The 21,454-nt window shown below is 43.1% G+C and overlaps 2 protein-coding genes across 3 annotated transcripts in view; one reads left to right on the plus strand and one right to left on the minus strand.

Moving 5' to 3' along the window:
* The window catches only part of LOC129826792 (protein mono-ADP-ribosyltransferase PARP8-like), a 75,870-nt gene extending 60,383 nt beyond the window's left edge, over window positions 1-15,487 (plus strand). For both annotated transcript variants that reach the window (XM_055887866.1, XM_055887867.1), the window contains 7 exons: window positions 4,503-4,615; window positions 5,297-5,369; window positions 5,893-5,962; window positions 6,530-6,597; window positions 6,750-6,819; window positions 10,116-10,200; window positions 11,502-15,487. In XM_055887866.1, the coding sequence (XP_055743841.1) occupies window positions 4,503-4,615; window positions 5,297-5,369; window positions 5,893-5,962; window positions 6,530-6,597; window positions 6,750-6,819; window positions 10,116-10,200; window positions 11,502-11,604 (582 nt within the window). In that variant the 3' untranslated portion in view covers window positions 11,605-15,487. The remainder of the gene's footprint in view (window positions 1-4,502; window positions 4,616-5,296; window positions 5,370-5,892; window positions 5,963-6,529; window positions 6,598-6,749; window positions 6,820-10,115; window positions 10,201-11,501) is intronic.
* Window positions 15,246-21,194, minus strand: si:dkey-3h3.3 (uncharacterized protein LOC100144568 homolog). The gene is made up of 4 exons (XM_055887868.1): window positions 20,939-21,194; window positions 18,149-19,126; window positions 17,148-17,365; window positions 15,246-16,412 (listed from the first exon to the last, which is right to left on the minus strand). The coding sequence occupies exons 1-4, from the start codon at window positions 20,960-20,962 to the stop codon at window positions 16,343-16,345; spliced, it is 1,290 nt and encodes a 429-aa protein (XP_055743843.1). The 5' UTR covers window positions 20,963-21,194; the 3' UTR covers window positions 15,246-16,342.
* Between the last annotated feature and the right edge of the window lie 260 nt (window positions 21,195-21,454).

Raw genomic sequence — 21,454 nt, forward strand, 5'->3', positions numbered from 1 at the left:
TAGAGTGAGGTCAGAAGACAGGCTGATTATAGAGTGAGGTCAGAAGACAGGCTGATTATAGAGTGAAGACAGAAGACAGGCTGATTATAGAGTGAAGACAGAAGACAGGCTGGTTATAGAGTGAAGACAGGCTGATTATAGAGTGAGGTCAGAAGACAGGCTGATTATAGAGTGAGGACAGGCTGATTATAGAGTGAGGTCAGAAGACAGGCTGATTATAGAGTGAGGTCAGAAGACAGGCTGATTATAGAGTGAGGTCAGAAGACAGGCTGATTATAGAGTGAGGTCAGAAGACAGGCTGATTATAGAGTGAGGTCAGAAGACGGGCTGATTATAGAGTGAGGTCAGAAGACAGGCTGATTATAGAGTGAGGTCAGAAGACAGGCTGATTATAGAGTGAATGTGATGTCCCAAATCGTACCCTATTCCCTATATAGTGCACTACTTTATACTACAGCCCTATTCCCTATATAGTGCACTACTTTATACTACAGCCCTATTCCCTATATAGTGCACTACTTTACACTACAGCCCTATTCCCTATATAGTGCACTACTTTATACTACAGCCCTATTCCCTATATAGTGCACTACTTTATACCACAGCCCTATTCCCTATATAGTGCACTACTTTATACTACTGCCCTATATAGTGCACTACTTTATACTACAGCTGTCACGTTCCTGACCTGTTTTCTGTTAGTTTTTGTATGTGTTAGTTGGTCAGGACGTGAGTTTGGGTGGGCAGTCTATGTTTTCTGTTTCTATGTTGGTTTAAAGGGTGACCTGATATGGCTCTCAATTAGAGGCAGGTGGTTTTCATTCCCTCTGATTGAGAGTCATATTAAGGTAGGTTGTTTCACACTGTTTGTTGTGGGTGGTTGTCTCCTGTGTATGTCGTTGCGCCACACGGGACTGTTTTCGGTTTGTTTCTATGTTCTTTCTTTTATGTAGTCAGTTTCCCTGTTCATGCGTTCTTCGTGTTTCATGTGAGTTCGTCGTCCAGGTCTGTCTACGTCGTTTATTTGTTTTTGTACTTTATCAAGTGTATTTCGTTTCGTCTTCGTCTTGTTAAATAAATTCATCATGTCATCATACCTCGCTGCACATTGGTCTTCCGATCCCTCTCTCCTCTCCTCGTCTGAGGAGGAGGAAGAGCTAGAGCACCGTTACAACAGCCCTATTGTCACGTTCCTGACCTGTTTTCTGTTGTTTTGTATGTGTGTTATGGTCAGGGTGTGAGTTTTGGGTGGGCAGTCTATGTTTTCTGTTTCTATGTTGGTTTTGGGTTGCCTGGTATGGCTCTTAATTAGAGGCAGGTGTTTTGCGTTTTCCTCTAATTGAGAGTCATATTAAGGTAGGTTGTTCTCACTGTTTGTTTGTGGGTGATTGTAGCTGTGTCTGTGTTTATTGCACCACACGGTACTGTCTCGTCTCGTTCGTTCGGTCGTTCCTGTTCATGTGTTCTTCGTTTCATGTAAGTTCGTAGTTTAGGTCTGTCTAGTTCGTTTTGTTATTTTGTAAAGTAGTCAAGTGTATTTTCGTGTCTGTTCTTCGTCTTGCAATAAAGCATTATGTATTCATCACCCGCTGCGCCTTGGTCTATTAACTCACCGAAAGACAGCCGTTACAGAATCACCCACCAAACCCAGATCAAGCAGCGGGTTAACGGACAGCAACGACAGCAGCAGTGGGAAAAGGAGGATTGGACATGGGAAGAGATCCTGGACGGTAAAGGACCCTGGGCAGAGCCAGAGGAGTGTCGCCGTCCCAAGGCGGAGCTGGAGGCATCTAAAGCGGAGAGGCGACGTTATGAGGAGGCAGCACGGAAGCAAGGCTGGAAGCCCGCAAGTACTACCCAAAAATTTCTTGGGGGGGGGCTAAGAGGTAGTGGGCCGAGGGCAGGTAGGAGACCTGCGCCCACTTCCCGGGCTAACCGTGGAGAGCGGGAGTACGGGCAGACACCATGTTACGCAGTAGAGCGCACGGTGTCTCTTGTACGGGTGCATAGCCCAGTGCGGGTTATTCCACCTCCCCGCACTGGTAGGGCTAGATTGGGCATTGAGCCAAATGTCATGAAGCCGGCCCAACATATCTGGCCTCCAGTACGTCTCCTCGGACCGGTGTACATGGCACCAGCCTTACGCATGGTGTCCCCGGTTCGCCAACACAGCCCAGTGCGGGTTATTCCACCTCCCCGCACTGGACGGGCTACAGGGAGCATGCAACCAGGTAAGGTTGGGCAGGCTCAGTGCTCAAGGGAGCCAGTACGCCTACACGGTCCGGTATTTCCGGCGCTACCTCCTCGCCCCAGCCCAGTACCACCAGTGCCTACACCACGCACCAGGCTTCCAGTGCGTTTTAAGAGCCCTGTTCCTCCTCCACGCACTCTCCCTATGGTGCGTGTCTCCAGCCCAGTGCCTCCAGTTCCGGCACCACGCACCAGGCCTATAGTGCGCTTCGAGAGGTCAGTATGCCCTGTCCCTGCTCCCCGCACTAGCCTTGAAGTGCGTGCCGTCATCCCGGTACCTCCAGTTCCGGCACCACGCACCAGGCCTACTGTGCGCCTCAGCAGGGCAGAGTCGGCCGTCTGCCCAACGCTTTCTGCACTGCCTGTCTGCCCAGCGCCGTCTGAGTCATCTGTCTGCCCAGCGCCGTCTGAGTCATCTGTCTGCCCAGCGCCGTCTGAGTCATCTGTCTGCCCAGCGCCGTCTGAGCCATCTGTCTGCCCAGCGCCGTCTGAGCCATCTGTCTGCCCAGCGCCGTCTGAGCCATCTGTCTGCCCAGCGCCGTCTGAGCCATCTGTCTGCCCAGCGCCGTCTGAGCCATCTGTCTGCCCAGCGCCGTCTGAGCCATCTGCCTGCCCAGCGCCGTCTGAGCCATCTGCCTGCCCAGCGCCGTCTGAGCCATCTGTCTGCCCAGCGCCGTCTGAGCCATCTGTCTGCCCAGCGCCGTCTGAGCCATCTGTCTGCCCAGCGCCTTCTGAGCCATCCGTCTGCCACGAGCCATTAGAGCCGCCCGTCTGTCCCGAGCCATTAGAGCCGTCCGTCAGTCAGGAGCCGCTAGAGCCGTCCGTCAGTCAGGAGCCGCTAGAGCCGTCCGTCAGTCAGGAGCCGCTAGAGCCGTCCGTCAGTCAGGAGCCGCTAGAGCCGTCCGTCAGTCAGGAGCCGCCAGAGCCGCCAGCCAGTCAGGAGCCGCCAGAGCCGCCAGCCAGTCAGGAGCCGCCAGAGCCGCCAGCCAGTCAGGAGCTGCCAGAGCCGCCAGCCAGTCAGGAGCTGCCAGAGCCGCCAGCCAGTCAGGAGCTGCCAGAGCCGCCAGCCAGTCAGGAGCTGCCAGAGCCGCCAGCCAGTCAGGAGCTGCCAGAGCCGCCAGCCAGTCAGGAGCTGCCAGCCAGTCAGGAGCTGCCAGAGCCGCCAGCCAGTCAGGAGCTGCCAGAGCCGCCAGCCAGTCAGGAGCTGCCAGAGCCGCCAGCCAGTCAGGAGCTGCCAGAGCCGCCAGCCAGTCAGGAGCTGCCCTACAGTCAGGAGTTGCCCTACAGTCAGGAGCTGCCCTCCAGTCATGAGCTAACCTACAGTCATGAGCTGCCCAACAGTCATGAGCTGCCCAACAGTCATGAGCTGCCCTACAGTCATGAGCTGCCCTACAGTCATGAGCTGCCCTACAGTCATGAGCTGCCCTACAGTCATGAGCTGCCCTACAGTCATGAGCTACCTCTCTGTCCTGAGCTACCTCTCTGTCCTGAGCTACCTCTCTGTCCTGAGCTATTGTCACGTTCCTGACCTGTTTTCTGTTGTTTTGTATATGTGTGATGGTCAGGGTGTGAGTTTTGGGTGGGCAGTCTATGTTTTCTGTTTCTATGTTGGTTTTGGGTTGCCTGGTATGGCTCTTAATTAGAGGCAGGTGTTTTGCGTTTTCCTCTAATTGAGAGTCATATTAAGGTAGGTTGTTCTCACTGTTTGTTTGTGGGTGATTGTCGCTGTGTCTGTGTTTATTGCACCACACGGTACTGTCTCGTCTCGTTCAACTATTCCCTATATAGTACACTACTTTATACTACAGCCCTATTCCCTATATAGTGCACTACTTTATACTACAGCCCTATTCCCTATATAGTGCACTACTTTATACTACAGCCATATTCCCTATATAGTGCACTACTTTATACCACAGCCCTATTCCCTATATAGTGCACTACTTTATACTACAGCCCTATTCCCTATATAGTGCACTACTTTATACTACAGCCCTATTCCCTATATAGTGCACTACTTTATACCACAGCCTTATTCCCTATATAGTGCACTACTTTTTCCTACAGCCCTATACATCCCCATATAGTGCACTACTTTATACTACAGCCCTATTCCCTATATAGTGCACTACTTTTTTCTACAGCCCTATACATCCCCATATAGTGCACTACTTTTTACCTGCTCTATAATAGGGAATAGGGTGCTATTTGGGAGACCTATAAGTGTTGTTGTCTCTCTGTCACCACTGCAGCAGCTGAAGTTCATGCTCACCCTGCATCAGTTCCTTCTACTCAGCAGTCCTCCTGCCAAAGAGTCCAACTTCAGAGCTGCCAAAAACCTCTTTGGGAGCACCTTCGCTTTCCAGTATGTTCCCTTTGTAATTATATATATATATATATATATATATATATATACATATATATATATATATATATATATATATATATATATATATATATATATATATATATAGCAGAGGGGGGTATAGTACAAAACCAGTTAACTTTGATAACCAGAAATAACTAGATTTGTTGGGTCATTTTAAGAAAGCTAAATATAGAGATGTGTTTTTGTTTGTTGAGTCGATTTAGACCATGCCAATTTAAAGTTGAACTATCGGGAAAATAAATAAATAAATGTTATTTCAGGATATGTTGGTAACATTAGCTGGTCTTTCTTTGTTTTGTTCCCCCTCAGTACACATCATCATTCATAGGCACAACAGTGCACTTCATGTTTTGAAGTATTTTTATCTTACACTTGTAATCTTAGTAAAAAGCACATGACAGGCCGCTTGGAGTTTGCCAAAAGGCACCTAAAGACTCTCAGACCATGAGAAACAATATTTATTTTCTGGTCTGATGAAACCAAGATTGAACTCTTTGGTCTGAATGCCAAGCGTTAAAAGTACTTCAAATCGTACACTATGTTTCTGAAACATGTTTTTTAAAATCACTGCTGTTTTCAGTTGGAGAATCACTTTTTATTTCATTAACACAGTAGATAACGTATTGGATAATTAATAATGACCGTTTCTCTCTTCAGTGGTTCTCACATAGAGAATTGGCACTCCATTTTGAGGAATGGTTTGGTGGTTGCATCCAACACAAGACTTCAGGTAAAACATTTTTGTTTTGTTTTAATCTAATAATTGTTTATCAGCCTTTTTATAAAGCACAATCTGTGAGTTCAACTGCCTGAGACTACTGTGTATTGTAAACTGTAGGTCTGAGTAAATGTAATAACCCTTCAAGACCTGAACACAAACAGTATTCACTCCAAACCACACCGTTACTAGAGCTGTGATGACACCAGGATCACAATATTTTGTCCGTGCCAAAAATGGAAACACGAAGCAGACCAAATCGTTGGTCCTTTTAAAAAGCTGCTGTATGTAATATAATGTGTGTGTGCTATAGCCTGGATAATAAATACATGTAACTCTGGATGACAATGTGTTTGTTTCCAACATTAAGGTCTTTTTTTCGAAACAAGTTAAATCTGCTTTTTGTTTTGTATCGCGATACTGGTATCGTCCCGGCCCTAACCGTTACCATACATATTTAAAATATGTTGCATATATTTTGCATGTTATCTCTGCAGACCAAACACATCTAATAGTTTCGGTTGTCTGTCGGCAGCTCCATGGCGCCATCTACGGGAGTGGAATCTATATCAGCCCAATGTCAAGCATATCATTTGGTTACTCAGGTACCCAGAAAAAGCAATTTACAGGAATTTGTAATCTTTGTAATTGTAATCTTTTTTGTAATTCATTTTAAAAGTAGACTCAGCGAAATGACGTTACCACGAGCGGCGCCGCAGATACTGAAATGAGCGAGATGCACGACTCCGCTCTCACACAGTATCTGCGCATGTGCCACGGGTTGGCTGTAAGAGGTTACAGCGTTACAGCCAAAACAGAGGGACAAGTTGAGCCTCGCCCTTCAACGCTCTTAGTAGTTTGCGGAAATTGATCCCCATTATGCTATTTACTTTGTGCGTTTTGTCATATCGCTGAGCCTTTAATACGTGAATTACACATTGTGTGACTGAGTCTGTTGTCCTACCAGAGTCATTAAAGTTACAATGTAACGGTTAAACTCTGCCGTATGTGGACCAAGACACTGTGGCCGATATGTTCTTTCTGCACAATAAAGTCAAGATTAATTTACTCTCCTGTTTCTTGTTGAAAACGTGCCGGTTTCAGAGTAGAGCAGAGTCTGATTTACAGACAAATGTTGCCCTGATTGTTATTACAACGGCTCTTCATTTTAGGGATGAACAAAAAACAGCAGAAAGTTACTTCGAAAGACGAAACTGCTACAAACAAGACCAACGTACAGGTAATCATAATAACATTCCCCAAACTTCGGTACGGTGTTAAAACTGGTGTAAACTGGGGAAATGAACGTTGTATTCACTTCTGTACGGTGTTAAAACTGGTGTAAACTGGGGAAATTAACGTTGTATTCACTAGAGTTTTGTCCTTTTGCAGTCAACAAAGAAAGGACAGCAGCCCCAGTTTTTGCAAAGTCGGAACCTGAAGTGCATAGCCTTATGTGAAGGTACGTATGTGTGCTCTGGGCTGGAGTAGCCAAAGAACCACGGTATGTGTGCTCTGGGCTGGTGTAGCCACAGAACCACGGTATGTGTGCTCTGGGCTGGGGTAACCACAGAACCACGGTATGTGTGCTCTGGGCTGGTGTAGCCACAGAACCACGGTATGTGTGCTCTGGGCTGGGGTAACCACAGAACCACGGTATGTGTGCTCTGGGCTGGAGTAGCCACAGAACCACGGTATGTGTGCTCTGGGCTGGGGTAACCACAGAACCACGGTATGTGCTCTGGGCTGGGGTAACCACAGAACCACGGTATGTGCTCTGGGCTGGGGTAACCACAGAACCACGGTATGTGCTCTGGGCTGGGGTAACCACAGAACCACGGTATGTGCTCTGGGCTGGGGTAACCACAGAACCATGGTATGTGCTCTGGGCTGGGGTAACCACAGAACCACGGTATGTGCTCTGGGCTGGGGTAACAACAGAACCACGGTATGTGTGCTCTGGGCTGGGGTAACCACAGAACCACGGTATGTGCTCTGGGCTGGGGTAACCACAGAACCACGGTATGTGCTCTGGGCTGGGGTAACCACAGAACCATGGTATGTGCTCTGGGCTGGGGTAACCACAGAACCACGGTATGTGCTCTGGGCTGGGGTAACAACAGAACCACGGTATGTGTGCTCTGGGCTGGGGTAACCACAGAACCACGGTATGTGCTCTGGGCTGGGGTAACCACAGAACAACCACGGAGACATTAACTGATAACGCATACAGAGCCTTCAGAATGTATTCACACCCCTGGACTTTTTCCCACATTTTGTTGTTAGTCTGAATTTAAAATGGATTAAAACAATACCCATAATGTCAAAGTGGAATTATGTTTTTGGAAATGTGTTACAAATTAATAAAAAATGAAAAGCTGAAATGTCTTGAGGCAATAAGTATTCAACCCCTTTGTTATGGCGAGGAGCCTGAATATGTTCAGGAGTAAAAATGTGCATAACAAGTCACATAATAAGTTGCATGGACTCACTCTGTGTGCAACAATAGTGTTTAACATGATTTTTGAATGACCACCTCATCTCTGTACTACCCACATTCAATCATCTGGTCCCTCAGTCGAGCAGTGAATCCCAAACACTGATTCAACTACAAAGACCATCGAGGTTTTCCAATGCCTCGCAAAGAAGGGCACCGATTGGTAGATGGGTAAAACAAATCAGACTGAGTATCCCATTGAGTGAAGTTATTAATTACAGTTTTTTATGGTGTATCAATACACCCAGTCACTACAAAGAAACAGGGGTCCTTCCTAACTCAGTTGCCGGAGAGGAAGGAAACCGCTCAGCGATTTCACCATGAGGCCAATGGTGACTTTAAAACAGTTACAGAGTTTGATGGCTGTGATAGGAGAAAACTGAGGAAGGATCAACAACATTGTAGTTACTCCACATTACTAACCTAATGGACAAGAGAGAAAAGAAAGTAGCATTTACAGAATAACAGTATTCCAAAATATGTATCCTGTTTGCAACAAAGTAATACTGCCAAAATAAATGTGGCAAAGTCATTCACTTTTTGTCCTGAATATAAAGTGTTATTTTTGGGGAAACTCCAATACAACAAATTACTGAGTGTAACGGATGTGAAATGGCTAGCTAGTTAGCGGGTGCGCGCTAGTAGCATTTCAATCAGTTACGTCACTTGCTCTGAGACTTAAGTAGTGTTGCCCCTTGCTTTGCAAGGGCTGTGGCCTTTGTGGAGCGATGGGTAACGATGCTTCGTGGGCGACCATCGTTGATGTGTGCAGAGGGTCCCTGGTTCGCGCCCGTGTCGGGGCGAGGGGACGGTTTAAAGTTATACTGTTACATTGATGCTGTTGACCCGGATCACTGGTTGCTGCGGAAAAGGAGGAGGTTGAAAGGGGGGTGAGTGTAACGGATGTGAAATGGCTAGCTAGTTAGCGGGTGCGTGCTAGTAGCATTTCAATCAGTTACGTCACTTGCTCTGAGACTTAAGTAGTGTTGCCCCTTGCTTTGCAAGGGCCGTGGCCTTTGTGGAGCGATGGGTAACGATGCTTCGTGGGCGACCGTTGTTGATGTGTGCAGAGGGTCCCTGGTTCGCGCCTGTGTCGGGGCGAGGGGACGGTTTAAAGTTATACTGTTACATGAGTACCACTCTCCATATTTTCAAACATAGTGGTGGCTGCATCATGTTATGAAATGCTTGTAATCGTTAAGAACTGGAGTTTTTCCAGGATAAAAAAAGTAACAGAATGGAGCTTAAGCACAGGCCAAATTCTAGAGGAAAACCTGGTTCAGGCTGATTTCCACCAGACACTGGGAGATGAATTCACCTTTCAGCAGGACAATAACCTAAAACACAGCCACAATCCTAGAGGAAAACCTGGTTCAGGCTGATTTCCACCAGACACTGGGAGATGAATTCACCTTTCAGCAGAACAATAACCTAAAACAAATTTGATGTCATCCATTTTGAGTTCAGGTTGTAACGCAACAAAATGTGGAATAAATGGCTACACTTTCTGAAACCACAGCATGTGAACTCTATTTCAATATATGTGTATTTAGTTTTTTTCCAAAATGCTATATCCACCAATTTTTCAAGTCTACCTTTTTCATAAGAAAATATTACTATTCACAGATTATTTTTTTTAAATTCATAAGCCTTTTTTGAACATCGAATACACTACAAGGTTGCATTTCCTACTGTGCAGTTAAATTCTCAGCAACATAGGTGATCAAATTAAAATCCTACATCTGTATAGATCCATTGTTTAGCTGGAATAGAATGTTTGTTTCCTGTATAATTGACTGTGATATGTGGTTATCTTAAGATGAATGTAAGTCACTCAGGATAAGCGCATCGGCTAAATGTAAATGTTTTGCATACAGATCTCATTACTGTATTGAATATTATTATTTTTTACAAATGTATTATGTGAACAGTTCTTTATTAAAAATGTAGTTATTTGTTACATTTGACTGTGTAAAACCTAGCAGTACTTATTTCTGAGAGTGTGGCGGATATACCGTATAGAATTTTGCCAAACAAAATGATCATTTGTCTCTGAAATGAAACCAAGTGATACGATTTTAAACAAACACAACTGTCATTGAACAACACCATGCCATGATTAGATAGTGTGGGGAGAAAAAAAAACCCACAAGATTTAATTTCTGAATTTCTTTAAACAATAAATGCTAATTTACTAACATTTCTGAAAATTAATATATAGCATTTTTTTGGGGCACTAAACTCTTTATGTCCTCTTCCAGTAATCACATCCCCTGACCTGCACAAACACGGAGACATCTGGGTCGTTCCCAACACTGATCATGTCTGTACACGCTTCTTCTTTGTGTAAGTAGGCTCAAACAGTCTCCCTTGCAGTAGTTATTAGGACGGTATGCCCTTTATTGACATCCCTTACAGTGGTCTCCAATTCATCAAAGCAGACTAGGGGTTAGGGTAGCAGACTAGCGGTTAAGGTAGCAGACTAGGGGTTAAGGTAGCAGACTAGGGGTTAGGGTAGAAGACTAGGGGTTAGGGTAGAAGACTAGGGGTTAGGGTAGCAGACTAGGGGTTAGGGTAGAAGACTAGAGGTTAGGGTAGCAGACTAGGGGTTAGGGTAGAAGACTAGGGGTTAAGGTAATAGACTAGGGGTTAGGGTAGAAGACTAGGGGTTAGGGTAGAAGACTAGGGGTTAGGGTAGAAGACTAGGGGTTAGGGTAGAAGACTAGGGGTTAGGGTAGAAGACTAGGGGTTAGGGTAGAAGACTAGGGGTTAGGGTAGAAGACTAGGGGTTAAGGTAGAAGACTAGGGGTTAAGGTAGAAGACTAGGGGTTAAGGTAGAAGACTAGGGGTTAAGGTAGAAGACTAGGGGTTAGGGTAGAAGACTAGGGGTTAAGGTAGAAGACTAGGGGTTAAGGTAGAAGACTAGGGGTTAAGGTAGAAGACTAGGGGTTAAGGTAGAAGACTAGGGGTTAAGGTAGAAGACTAGGGGTTAGGGTAGAAGACTAGGGGTTAGGGTAGAAGACTAGGGGTTAGGGTAGAAGACTAGGGGTTAGGGTAGAAGACTAGGGGTTAAGGTAGAATACTAGGGGTTAAGGTAGCAGACTAGGGGTTAAGGTAGCAGACTAGGGGTTAGGGTAGAATACTAGGGGTTAAGGTAGAAGACTAGGGGTTAGGGTAGAAGACTAGGGGTTAGGGTAGAAGACTAGGGGTTAGGGTAGAAGACTAGGGGTTAAGGTAGAAGACTAGGGGTTAGGGTAGAAGACTAGGGGTTAGGGTAGAAGACTAGGGGTTAGGGTAGAATACTAGGGGTTAGGGTAGAATACTAGGGGTTAGGGTAGAATACTAGGGGTTAGGGTAGAAGACTAGGGGTTAAGGTAGAATACTAGGGGTTAAGGTAGAAGACTATGGGTTGCGGTAGCAGACTAGGGGTTAGGGTAGCAGACTAGGGTTAAAAGGTCCTTTAAAGAAAATATATGTTTATCAAAGAGGTTTGTTATTAAAGAAATAACACATACCAGTATTTGATACTAGTGAATAAACATTTACGTTTGACATTTTCCAAGAGTTTAATTAATAGCTCGAGTTCCCACAGGAAATTTGTTCTGGATACTGAGAAGTGGTGTTCTTGTGTGATTCTTCTGGTCCAGTTATGAAGATGGCCAGGTGGGAGATACGAGCATCAACACACAAGACGCTGGCATTCATCGAGAGATCCTACGAGTCATCGGCAACCAGACCGCCACAGGATGAACAACACAGAAACACTGCTGCCTCTCCTCCACCTCTCAGCTCAAAGCTGGATTTTTGAGCTGCGGAGGCCCGTCGTACAAAGGGGTTTCCTTCCGATCAACGCAGAGAACACACAAACAACTTCAAAGTTTGAAATCCTCAAAGAAATAGCTACAGTGAAACCCACCACACATATTTACAACTGAAACACAATAAAACTCGAGGGAAGAACACATTTTGCTAAGTTTCTAAATACTATGAAGAATCCTGTTTTTTCTGAAGACACAGTTACGTCTCTATTTGATTCATTGGGACGATTTCATTCTTGCAGAGAACATTTAAAACGGTAAAACTCTTTGGTGAATATTTTGAGACTTTTTGCTAGTAGATGTGGGCCTTTTCGGGGAAAAATAACTAGGAAAAAGTTCCTTCCTTTCTAGGAAAAAGGTCCCATCCATCTGACCTGGTTTACTATAGAGTTGTACCTTTTTAAAGTACAATGTATACTGAAGGTGTTGATATGCACTGTTTCTTAATGCTATATTCTTGTTCCAACAACTGGTTCATAACCTGAAAAACTACAACTTATTTTACACTTGATTATTTTTGGTGTGGGTGTGTATGTATGTATGCACATATACATACATACACACACACACACACACACACACACACACACACACAGTACCAGTCAAAAGTTTGGACACACCAACTCATTCCAGGGTTTTTCTTTATTTTGACTATTTTCTACTCTGTAGAATAATAGTGAAGACATCAAAACTATGAAATAACACATATGGAATCATGTAGTAACCAAAAAAAGTGTTCAACAAATAAAAATGTATTTTAATATTTCAGATTCTTCAAAGTAGCCACCCTTTGCCTTCATGACATCTTTGCACACTCTTGGCATTCTCTCAACCATCTTCACCTGGAATGCTTTTCCAACAGTCTTGAAGGAGTTCCCACATATGCTGAACACTTGGCTGCTTTTCCTTCACTCTGCTGTCCAACACATCCCAAACCATCTCAATTGGGTTTAGGTCGGGTGATTGTGGAGGCCAGGTCATCTGATGCAGCACTCCATCACTCTCCTTCTTGGTCAAATAGCCCTTACACAGTCTGGAGGTGTGTTGGGTCATTGTCCTCTTAAAAAACAAGTAATAGTGCCACTAAGCCCAAACCAGATGGGATGGCGTATCACTGCAGAATGCTGTGGTAACCATGCGGGTTAAGTGTGCCTTGAATTTTAAATAAATCACAGACAGTGTCATCAGCAAAGCACCATCACACCTCCTCCTCCATGCATCACGGTGGGAACCACACATGCAGAGATCAACCGTTCATCTACTCTGCGTCTCACAAAGACACGGCGGTTGGAACCAAAAATATCAAATTTGGACTCATCAGACCAAAGGACAGATTTCCACCAGTCTAATGTCCATTGCTCGGGTTTCTTGGCCCAAGCAAGTCTCTTCTTATTATTGGTGTCCTTTAGTAGTGGTTTCTTTGCAGCAATTAGACCATGAAGGTCTGATTCACAGTCTCCTCTGAACAGTTGATGTTGAGATGTCTGTTACTTGAACTCTGTGAAGCATTTATTTGGCCTACAATTTGTGAGGCTGGTAACTCTAATGAACTTATCCTCTACAACGGAGGTAACTCTGGGTCTTCCTTTCCTGTGGTGGTCCTCATGAGAGCCAGTTTTGTCATAGCGCTTGATGGTTTTTGCGAATGCGCTTGAAGAAACTTTCAAAGTTCTTGACATTTTCCGTATTCACTGACCTTCATGTCTTAAAGTAATGATGGACTGCCGTTTCTCTTTGCCTTTTTGAGCTGTTCTTGCCAAATAGGTATTTTACCAAATAGGGCTATCTTCTGTTTACCACCCCTACCTTGTCACAACAGAAATGATTGGTTCAAACGCATTAAGGAAAGAAATTCCACATTCACTTTTAACAAGGCATACCTATTAATTGAAATTCATTCCAGGTGACAACCTCATGAAGCTGGTTGAGAGAATGCCAAGAGTGTGCAAAGCTGTCATGGCAAAGGATTTATTTAACACTTTTTTGGCTACTACATGATTCCATAGTTTTGATGTCTTCACTATTATTCTACAATGTAGAATAAAGAAAAACCCTTGAATGAGTAGACGTGTCCAAACTTTTGACTGGTACTGTGTGTGTGTGTGCGTGTGTATGTATACACACACACACACGTTATATTGGTAACCATTCCATGTAGACTGAGGCACACAGCGAAATAATGAGTAGAATCGACATTAAGGTCAGGATTCAATCACGACTGCGGATGATCTGCATTTTAGCTCAGTTGACATTTTAAAGGTAATTTCCCATTCGAGCCGACATCTGCAGCGTTTACTTAGACCATCTCCTCGATCGCGGTAACATTGCCTTTAACTGGTGCATAGCCCAAAATGGCCGATCGGATTGAATCCGACCCTGGTGTAAGAGCTTTGACCGATACGTCGTCAAAAAAATGAGCGAAAATGTATGCTGTGTTAATTTAGGAAGTAGATCCATTTCCTTCACATATCATACCGAGAAATGTATATATTGGTTTATTCTCCTTTTTATAGGGGGTCTACTGGTTTACAATGGCAAAGACTTTGATTCCAGTCAAGAATTTATACCTATTACTGTATGGATGTGATCCATCTGCCAATTCAAAAGTTCCACACACTTACCACTCACAACCAGTTACACACCTATTTTCAAAAATAAAACATTTCAAATTGATTATTTGTACTTTTGATTTAAAACTATGGGTGGATGTATAATCGACACACCAATCTAAAATAACATTTTAAATAGGTTTTATTTTGTTATGGGGCTTCTATACATATTAAGCATTGGTGTTTACGGCTTGTTGTTTATATATATTGCTGTGATTTTAATGACCAATCAGAGCTCAGATTGATGTATACTAACCCTTGTCTTCACTGTAAGTGATATATTTCTAAGAATGGATGTTAGTTTAAAGTAGACATTGGTCATAGAGGACACCAACCACTCTGTACATGATACAAGTCTTAAGTTTCCTAAGAAAACACTACTGTAAACAGGTCATGTTTTTTTTTTTTTTTTAATAAAACAAAAATGAATGACTAATAATTTTACCATTTTAAATATATGTCAGGTTTATAAAACACAGACGGGGAGTTAATTAGCAACACAATGTTCATTTGTATTCCATAATTCCGTGGCCAAATCACATGAATATGATTTAATAGTAATATTGTTTTAATATCGGTCGTGGTAATACCAACCTGACCAATACATACAGTGAAGCACAGCTGAACGTGGGTTTCGTGACTTGGTTTAAGATTTCAAAGACTAATATTTTTTTCATAATCTGTATTACTGACATTATAGGATATCTTGACATTTTTAGCAGTACCACACAGTATCATGTATCTAATGAAAGGGTATATTGTTGCACCTGGAAGCACATAATCAAGGGTACCAAGGGATGACATCATGAATATCAATTAAAAATAAAATAAAAAGGAACTCAAAAGTACAAATTTAAGTCAAATATTTCACAGGAAATGTTTATCAGTTGGAGATGAGCAATATGATGGTCAGCGGTATATTTAGATTTTGATTTCATCTGTTTTATGAGTTTCTTTTATCTGGAAGTATTATGTTATTATGCTACTTAGCATTTGGTGCCTTATAGACATGAATTAATGGTAATATAACAATACATACTGAATATCACAACAAGAAGGCCAAATATTTTCTGTATTGAGTTTTTATGGCTTTTTCTTTATTCTGCAAATGAATTCAGCTTTTTGGGGCTTTTTTACAAGTTATGAAAATAGTAGCTTATGTACTTGTTTATGTTCAATAAATTAAAACTTGCTGAGAAACCACAATTTGTTAATTTCTTTACTCAGAATGGTTTCTGTAAGTGGGAGTTGGATGGAGATGGGGGGAGGGAATGGGATTATTATTTTGTTATTTTATTACATCTTAAACTCAGTGTATTTCTTAGTGTTGTTTTCTTTTGAGTGGTAGCCTACAAATACAATTTTGGTCAAGGTTTGTTTTTTCAGCACCGAGTGGTGTCACCTCGTTCGTATGTGTTACACTTATGCTGGTTGCCGTCTCGTTAGTGGTAAGATGTTTGACCTGTGCTGGCCCAGGTGATATTTAAGAGTGGCTAGCCCAGTGCTCTGGTTGTCTTGAGAGATGTGGAGGGTTAACACCGTTTAGTTGGCGCTCCCTGTGTGACTTCTACACAAACATTCCTTTGTCTGATTTTCCCTGTTTTTTGTTTTGTTTTGCTCATCTTTTTGTTTTGTTTCTCTGTCTTTAAGTTTGGTGTGGCCTTTTGTTTGCCTCTTCTCGGGCAGATCTAGTGGGCGCTCATGGTGGGTGTCGTTAGTACGGTGGGTGTCGTTAGTACGGTGGGTGTCGTTAGTACGGTGGGTTCGTTAGTTTTCCAGTTGTTGATGCTAGTCAACTCTCAGTGTACACGCCCATGAGTGTCTTCCAGAACCCCTCCTAAAAACCTGTTTTGTTCCGATTATCAGTGACTGTTAAGTTCCTCTTCTGTTTCAGTGATATTATTTGGTTTTCTTGTTGGGGAACGTAACAATCCTGATTTAACAAATGTAATATCAGTAACACAAGAGTTACCCGAAAGCAGCTGTGTGTACCACATGTATTCGTGACCTCTTTTTCTTCATTCTTGCATATCGGTTGTTGCGAGACATGCAGACGAGATGTCAATAGATTCCTTTGACCTTCAGTTCATCCTGTAGACGTCTCAGGTAGTCAGGGTCAGGGTAACCATAGCTGGGAAACCATGGATATAAAAACAAAACAAAACTTAAATTCATAACTACTGTCTCCCCCTTTTTTTGAGTTTGTACTTCCTATAATGGAATTTAAGGGAACGCTTCAATCTTGCAGCTCTAATGCAGTGTGACGCCGTTATAATGCATTGAAAGACATGTTATGAGAATGTATAACCCCCCTTTTTATAATTCAGCAATAAGGCCCGGGGGTGGGGGGGTGGTATATGGACAATATAGAAGGTTGGTGGCACCTTAATTGTGGAAAACGGACTTGTGGTAATGGCTGGAGCGAAACACATGGAATGGTATCAAATACATCAAACATACGGTTTCCACGGTTTCCACGGTTTCCGTGCGTTTGATTCCATTCCATCCGCTCCGTTCCAGCCATTATTATGAGCCGTCCTCCCCTGGCCGATTTACCGCCACGCAACGCGGGGTGCCTGGACACAGCCCTTAGCCGTGGTATATCGGCCATATACCACAAACCCCCATGATGCCTTACTGCTATTATAAACTGGTTACCAACGTAATTAGAACAGTAAAAATACATGTTTCGTCATAGCCTTGGTATATGGTCTGATATAACACGCCTGTCAACCAATTAGAATTCAAGGATCGGACCGCCCAGTTTATAAATGTCTTGTAATTAGCTCATTATGCGTGTAAGTCACGCATTACAATATGTAACCATTCTACAGAATGGAGTGCATCCCATCCATAATGTACTTACCAACTGGTGCCTCCGCTTCTGGAGGTTTTATGGTGGATATCGTTCCACGTGACCATGTTTTCCATGCCTGTGGTGGAAGATCGGCCAATAGTGAACGTGAGTCGCTGGTCGAAGGCCCTGGTCAGGAGAGCCAGAACATTCCTACCCTCTGAGGAATCTGGGAGATACGCTGTACGTGATGCACCACGGTAAGTCTGACCCGGGTTGGGATGCTCCTCCTACGTGACCAAGTCAGTAAGAGTATAAGAGGATCGACATGAGCAAGGCTTTGTGTAGATTTTTAGCATCTTGATCACGTAAAAGGGTGGGTGCTTGGGGATGCAAGGTGATTAGTAGAATATGTGATTCTGGGCATCGCCTCGTTGAAGGAAGGACATTCGCTAGGAAGGATGTAAACTAGGAAGGATGTAAACTAGGAAGGATGTAAACTAGGAAGGATGTAAACTAGGAAGGATGTAAACTAGGAAGGATGTAAACTAGGAAGGATGAAAACTAGGAAGGATGTAAACTAGGAAGGATGAAAACGAGGAAGGATGAAAACTAGGAAGGATGTAAACTAGGAAGGATGTAAACTAGGAAGGATGAAAACTAGGAAAGATGTAAACTAGGAAAGATGTAAACTAGGAAGGATGTAAACTAGGAAGGATGTAAACTAGGAAGGATGTAAACTAGGAAAGATGTAAACTAGGAAGGATGTAAACTAGGAAGGATGTAAACTAGGAAGGATGTAAACTAGGAAAGATGTAAACTAGGAAAGATGTAAACTAGGAAAGATGTAAACTAGGAAGGATGTAAACTAGGAAGGATGTAAACTAGGAAGGATGTAAACTAGGAAGGATGAAAACTAGGAAGGATGTAAACTAGGAAGGATGCAAACTAGGAAGGATGTAAACTAGGAAGGATGTAAACTAGGAAGGATGAAAACTAGGAGTGCTGTGCATGTTATGTGCCCATGGTAGAATAGTGACTTCGTATGTAGTTTGAATGTTTAACTCGCTCACCGTCTGTATTCCACTTGGAATGTGGTACTGAATCACGATTGTTCCATACGTCTCATATCCAGACAAACAAGATCTTTCCTTAGTAACAGTCATTGTACCGCCATTTGGCTGCGTCCCCTTCAATTCCCCATAGACTGCCCCACAGGTTGGACAGACAGGTTTGGTCTTGAACGCCTGCTCCAGACAGCCTCTACAGAACGAGTGTTTACATTTCAACGTCTTCTTTGTGTTCTCTTTAATGGGGTACAGACAAATCGGACATGACTCTTCTTCCTCGTCCGACTGCTTGTTGCGCGTAGTACCAGAGGCTCGGTCGCTAACTCTCTGGGGTGTCAGGGGTCGTTGTGATGTCACGGCGGAGCTGGAAGAGTGCCGTAGAAAATCCTCCAAAAGCACAATATGTATATAGCGCCCTGTCACTGTAATGTTGTCTTTACTGGGGCTTCCTTCAATCAAAAGTTCAGGAAACTGTCCCTGCAAGCTTTTGTAGTGTTGTGGATCCAATCTGTAAGTCTTCACTTTCAGATCTGTAGCGAGTCTCTGATAGAACGTGACAAAGCGCTCTCTGGCGAAATGAACCCGAACCGGGTCTTTTCTGTGGCTTTGAAAGGTCACCACCATTTTGTCACCAGGTTTATGAATTAAGACGTCTTCTCCTTGGATTCTCTTCAGCTCCTCCGAGCATCTCTGTTGGATAAAGTCCCAAACGACTCCAACTATCGGCACTGGTTTCACTGAAGTAGGTGACCGAGGACGCTGTTGGTGACGAAGAGGACTGTCTCTGAGATTGGGGGCGGCAACATATCTGTCTAGACTTGACATCTTCACAAATAGGTCCTCTATTTCATCAAATGATCCCTGCACTTCGTAATGCAAGGTTCCTGTAACACGGTTACCACATTCAGTGAGAATGTACTTCACCTGGTTAGGCTCTATGAAAGTGTTTGGATCTACAGTGAGAGTAACATCTGAAAATACCTGGGGAAAACATGAAGGGTTCAGCAAGTTCAATATGTAAATGAGTGTGGCATAAATAGCACAATGACAGGTGGATCATTATTAGGCCTAAATACCGGTTTTCTGACCAAACCCGCACTGTAAAATACATCTAGTTGTTTCAACGAAATACTAATAAAGAACTGAATCCAGAGACTCTGTTTTTTGTTTTGTTTACTCAACTTTTCGGGTCAAAGTGTTACCTGAACTTCACATTTTTTAGGCAAAAATTCAGTCGAATTAAAAACTTGTGTTCACTCAAATTGTCTCACGTGTTCATTCGATTAGAAATTATCGTTTGGGCATCTTACCAAAAATAAAAAAGAAGCTATGGACATAAAAGGCAGAGTCGCAAAGAAAAAGCCATATCTCAAACTGGCCAATAAAAATATTAGATTAAGATGGGCAAAAGAACACAGACACTGGACAGAGGAACTCTGCCTAGAAGGCCAGCATCCTGGAGTCACCTCTTCACTGTTGACGTTGAGACTGGTGTTTTGTAGGTACTCTTTAATGAAGCTATTAGTTGAGGACCTGTGAGGCGTCTGTTTCTCAAACTAGACATAATAATGTACTTGTCCTCTTGCTCAGTTGTGCATTAGCTAACACAACGTGCCATTGGAACACAGGAGTGATGGTTGCTGATAATGGGCCTCTGTACGCCTATGTAGATATTCCATAAAAACAATCTGCCGTTTCCAGCTACAATAGTCATTTACAACATTAACAATGTCTACACTGTATTTCTGATCAATTTGATGTTATTCTAATGAACAAAAATGCTCAAAAATGCTACTGCTTTTCTTTCAAAAACAAGGACATTTCTAAGTGACGCCAAACTTTTGAACGGTAGTGTATATGTTAATAAGCACTGTGTGTGTTTAACCAGTGCTTAACTTGGACTGAAATAGGTGCCGGTATCCATTTTGGGTGCCGGTACTGTTTATATTTAGGAGCACAATACTTTTGAGCTCATATTCTATAAGAGGAACAGGAACTCAAGCAGTAGAACATGTTATGTGCCGGTACTCAGCTCCGGTGAGCTCCTGCCCACGTCAAGCACTGTGTGTAACGTTACCTTTTTAAAAATAGTTAAGATGCCCCAAATAATAATGTATAGTTTTATGAACCAACACATCATTTTAAAGTGATTGAATTTTCCGCCAAGTTTTCTCCAATTATAACTACATTTGGCCTAACTAAATATTTTTAGTTCAGGTAACACTTGGTCCAAAACACCTCTTCAAGGAATACCTAGGATAGGATAAAGCAATCCTTCTGCCCCCCCCCCCCCCTTAAAAGATTTAGATGCACTATTGTAAAGTGGCTGTTCCACTGGATGTCATTAGGTGAATGCACCAATTTGTAAGTCGCTCTGGATAAGAGCGTCTGCTAAATGACTTAAATGTAAATGTAAATGTAAATGTAGATAAATTTTTTTTTTAGTGTGACTAAAACTGGTTGCCGCCTGCATTTTGATTAACTACAGCCTATCATGAGGCAATATGCCTGGGCTGGGTTTCACAAAAGCATGGTAGCACAAAAATCATATTTCGTCCATTTAGTTTCAATGGAATTAAGATGATATTAGTGCTCCGATGCTTTTGCGAAACCATTTCGGTCTACCATATAATTTGGGAATCATCCGATTACATAAATGAGTAACTTGAATGAGTAAATGAGTAAAATGAGTAACTTGAAATGTAATGAGCAAGTTTAAATGCGTTTTTAACTATAAATACTATTTCATATAGGCTAGATTAGAATGTTGTTTTTTTGGTACACATCACATACCTCTTTCGATGACGCATTTGCCATGGTGCAAGTATGTTATTGTGCGTCCTTCGTTGCTATGCGGTAGAGCCAACTAACTTTCCTTTTCCCGCGGGTCACTAAGTCTAGTTCTGCAGTATATAGGAGCAAATGATCAATGCTATATTGTCTTTACCGAAGTGATCTATTTGGTCGATGTTCGTCCGTTTATTCTTGAGTCGCATTCAGCATTTTTCGAATTTCAAACCGATCCTAAACTGTCCAACCTTTTTTTTAGTTTCGTTTTCATAAAGGGGAGTGATCTCTTGTGTTTATCCCAGATCAGCCGCTTCTCTTCGCCCGCTAGAGGACACTAGAACACTGTATATACACCCATTCACAGAGACGCCACTACTACTCTTTAAGCGAGATGGTGCTGTATTCCACAAAAGTGACAGCAGGTATCTTAATTTCTATTTACACTGTGATCCTATTTGTTATAACATTGCTTTCATTGATTATTTCGTCGATGCGCTACAATGCTAAATCACATAGCCG

Source organism: Salvelinus fontinalis, chromosome 28 (genome assembly GCF_029448725.1).
Source record: "Salvelinus fontinalis isolate EN_2023a chromosome 28, ASM2944872v1, whole genome shotgun sequence".
NCBI lineage: Eukaryota > Metazoa > Chordata > Actinopteri > Salmoniformes > Salmonidae > Salvelinus > Salvelinus fontinalis.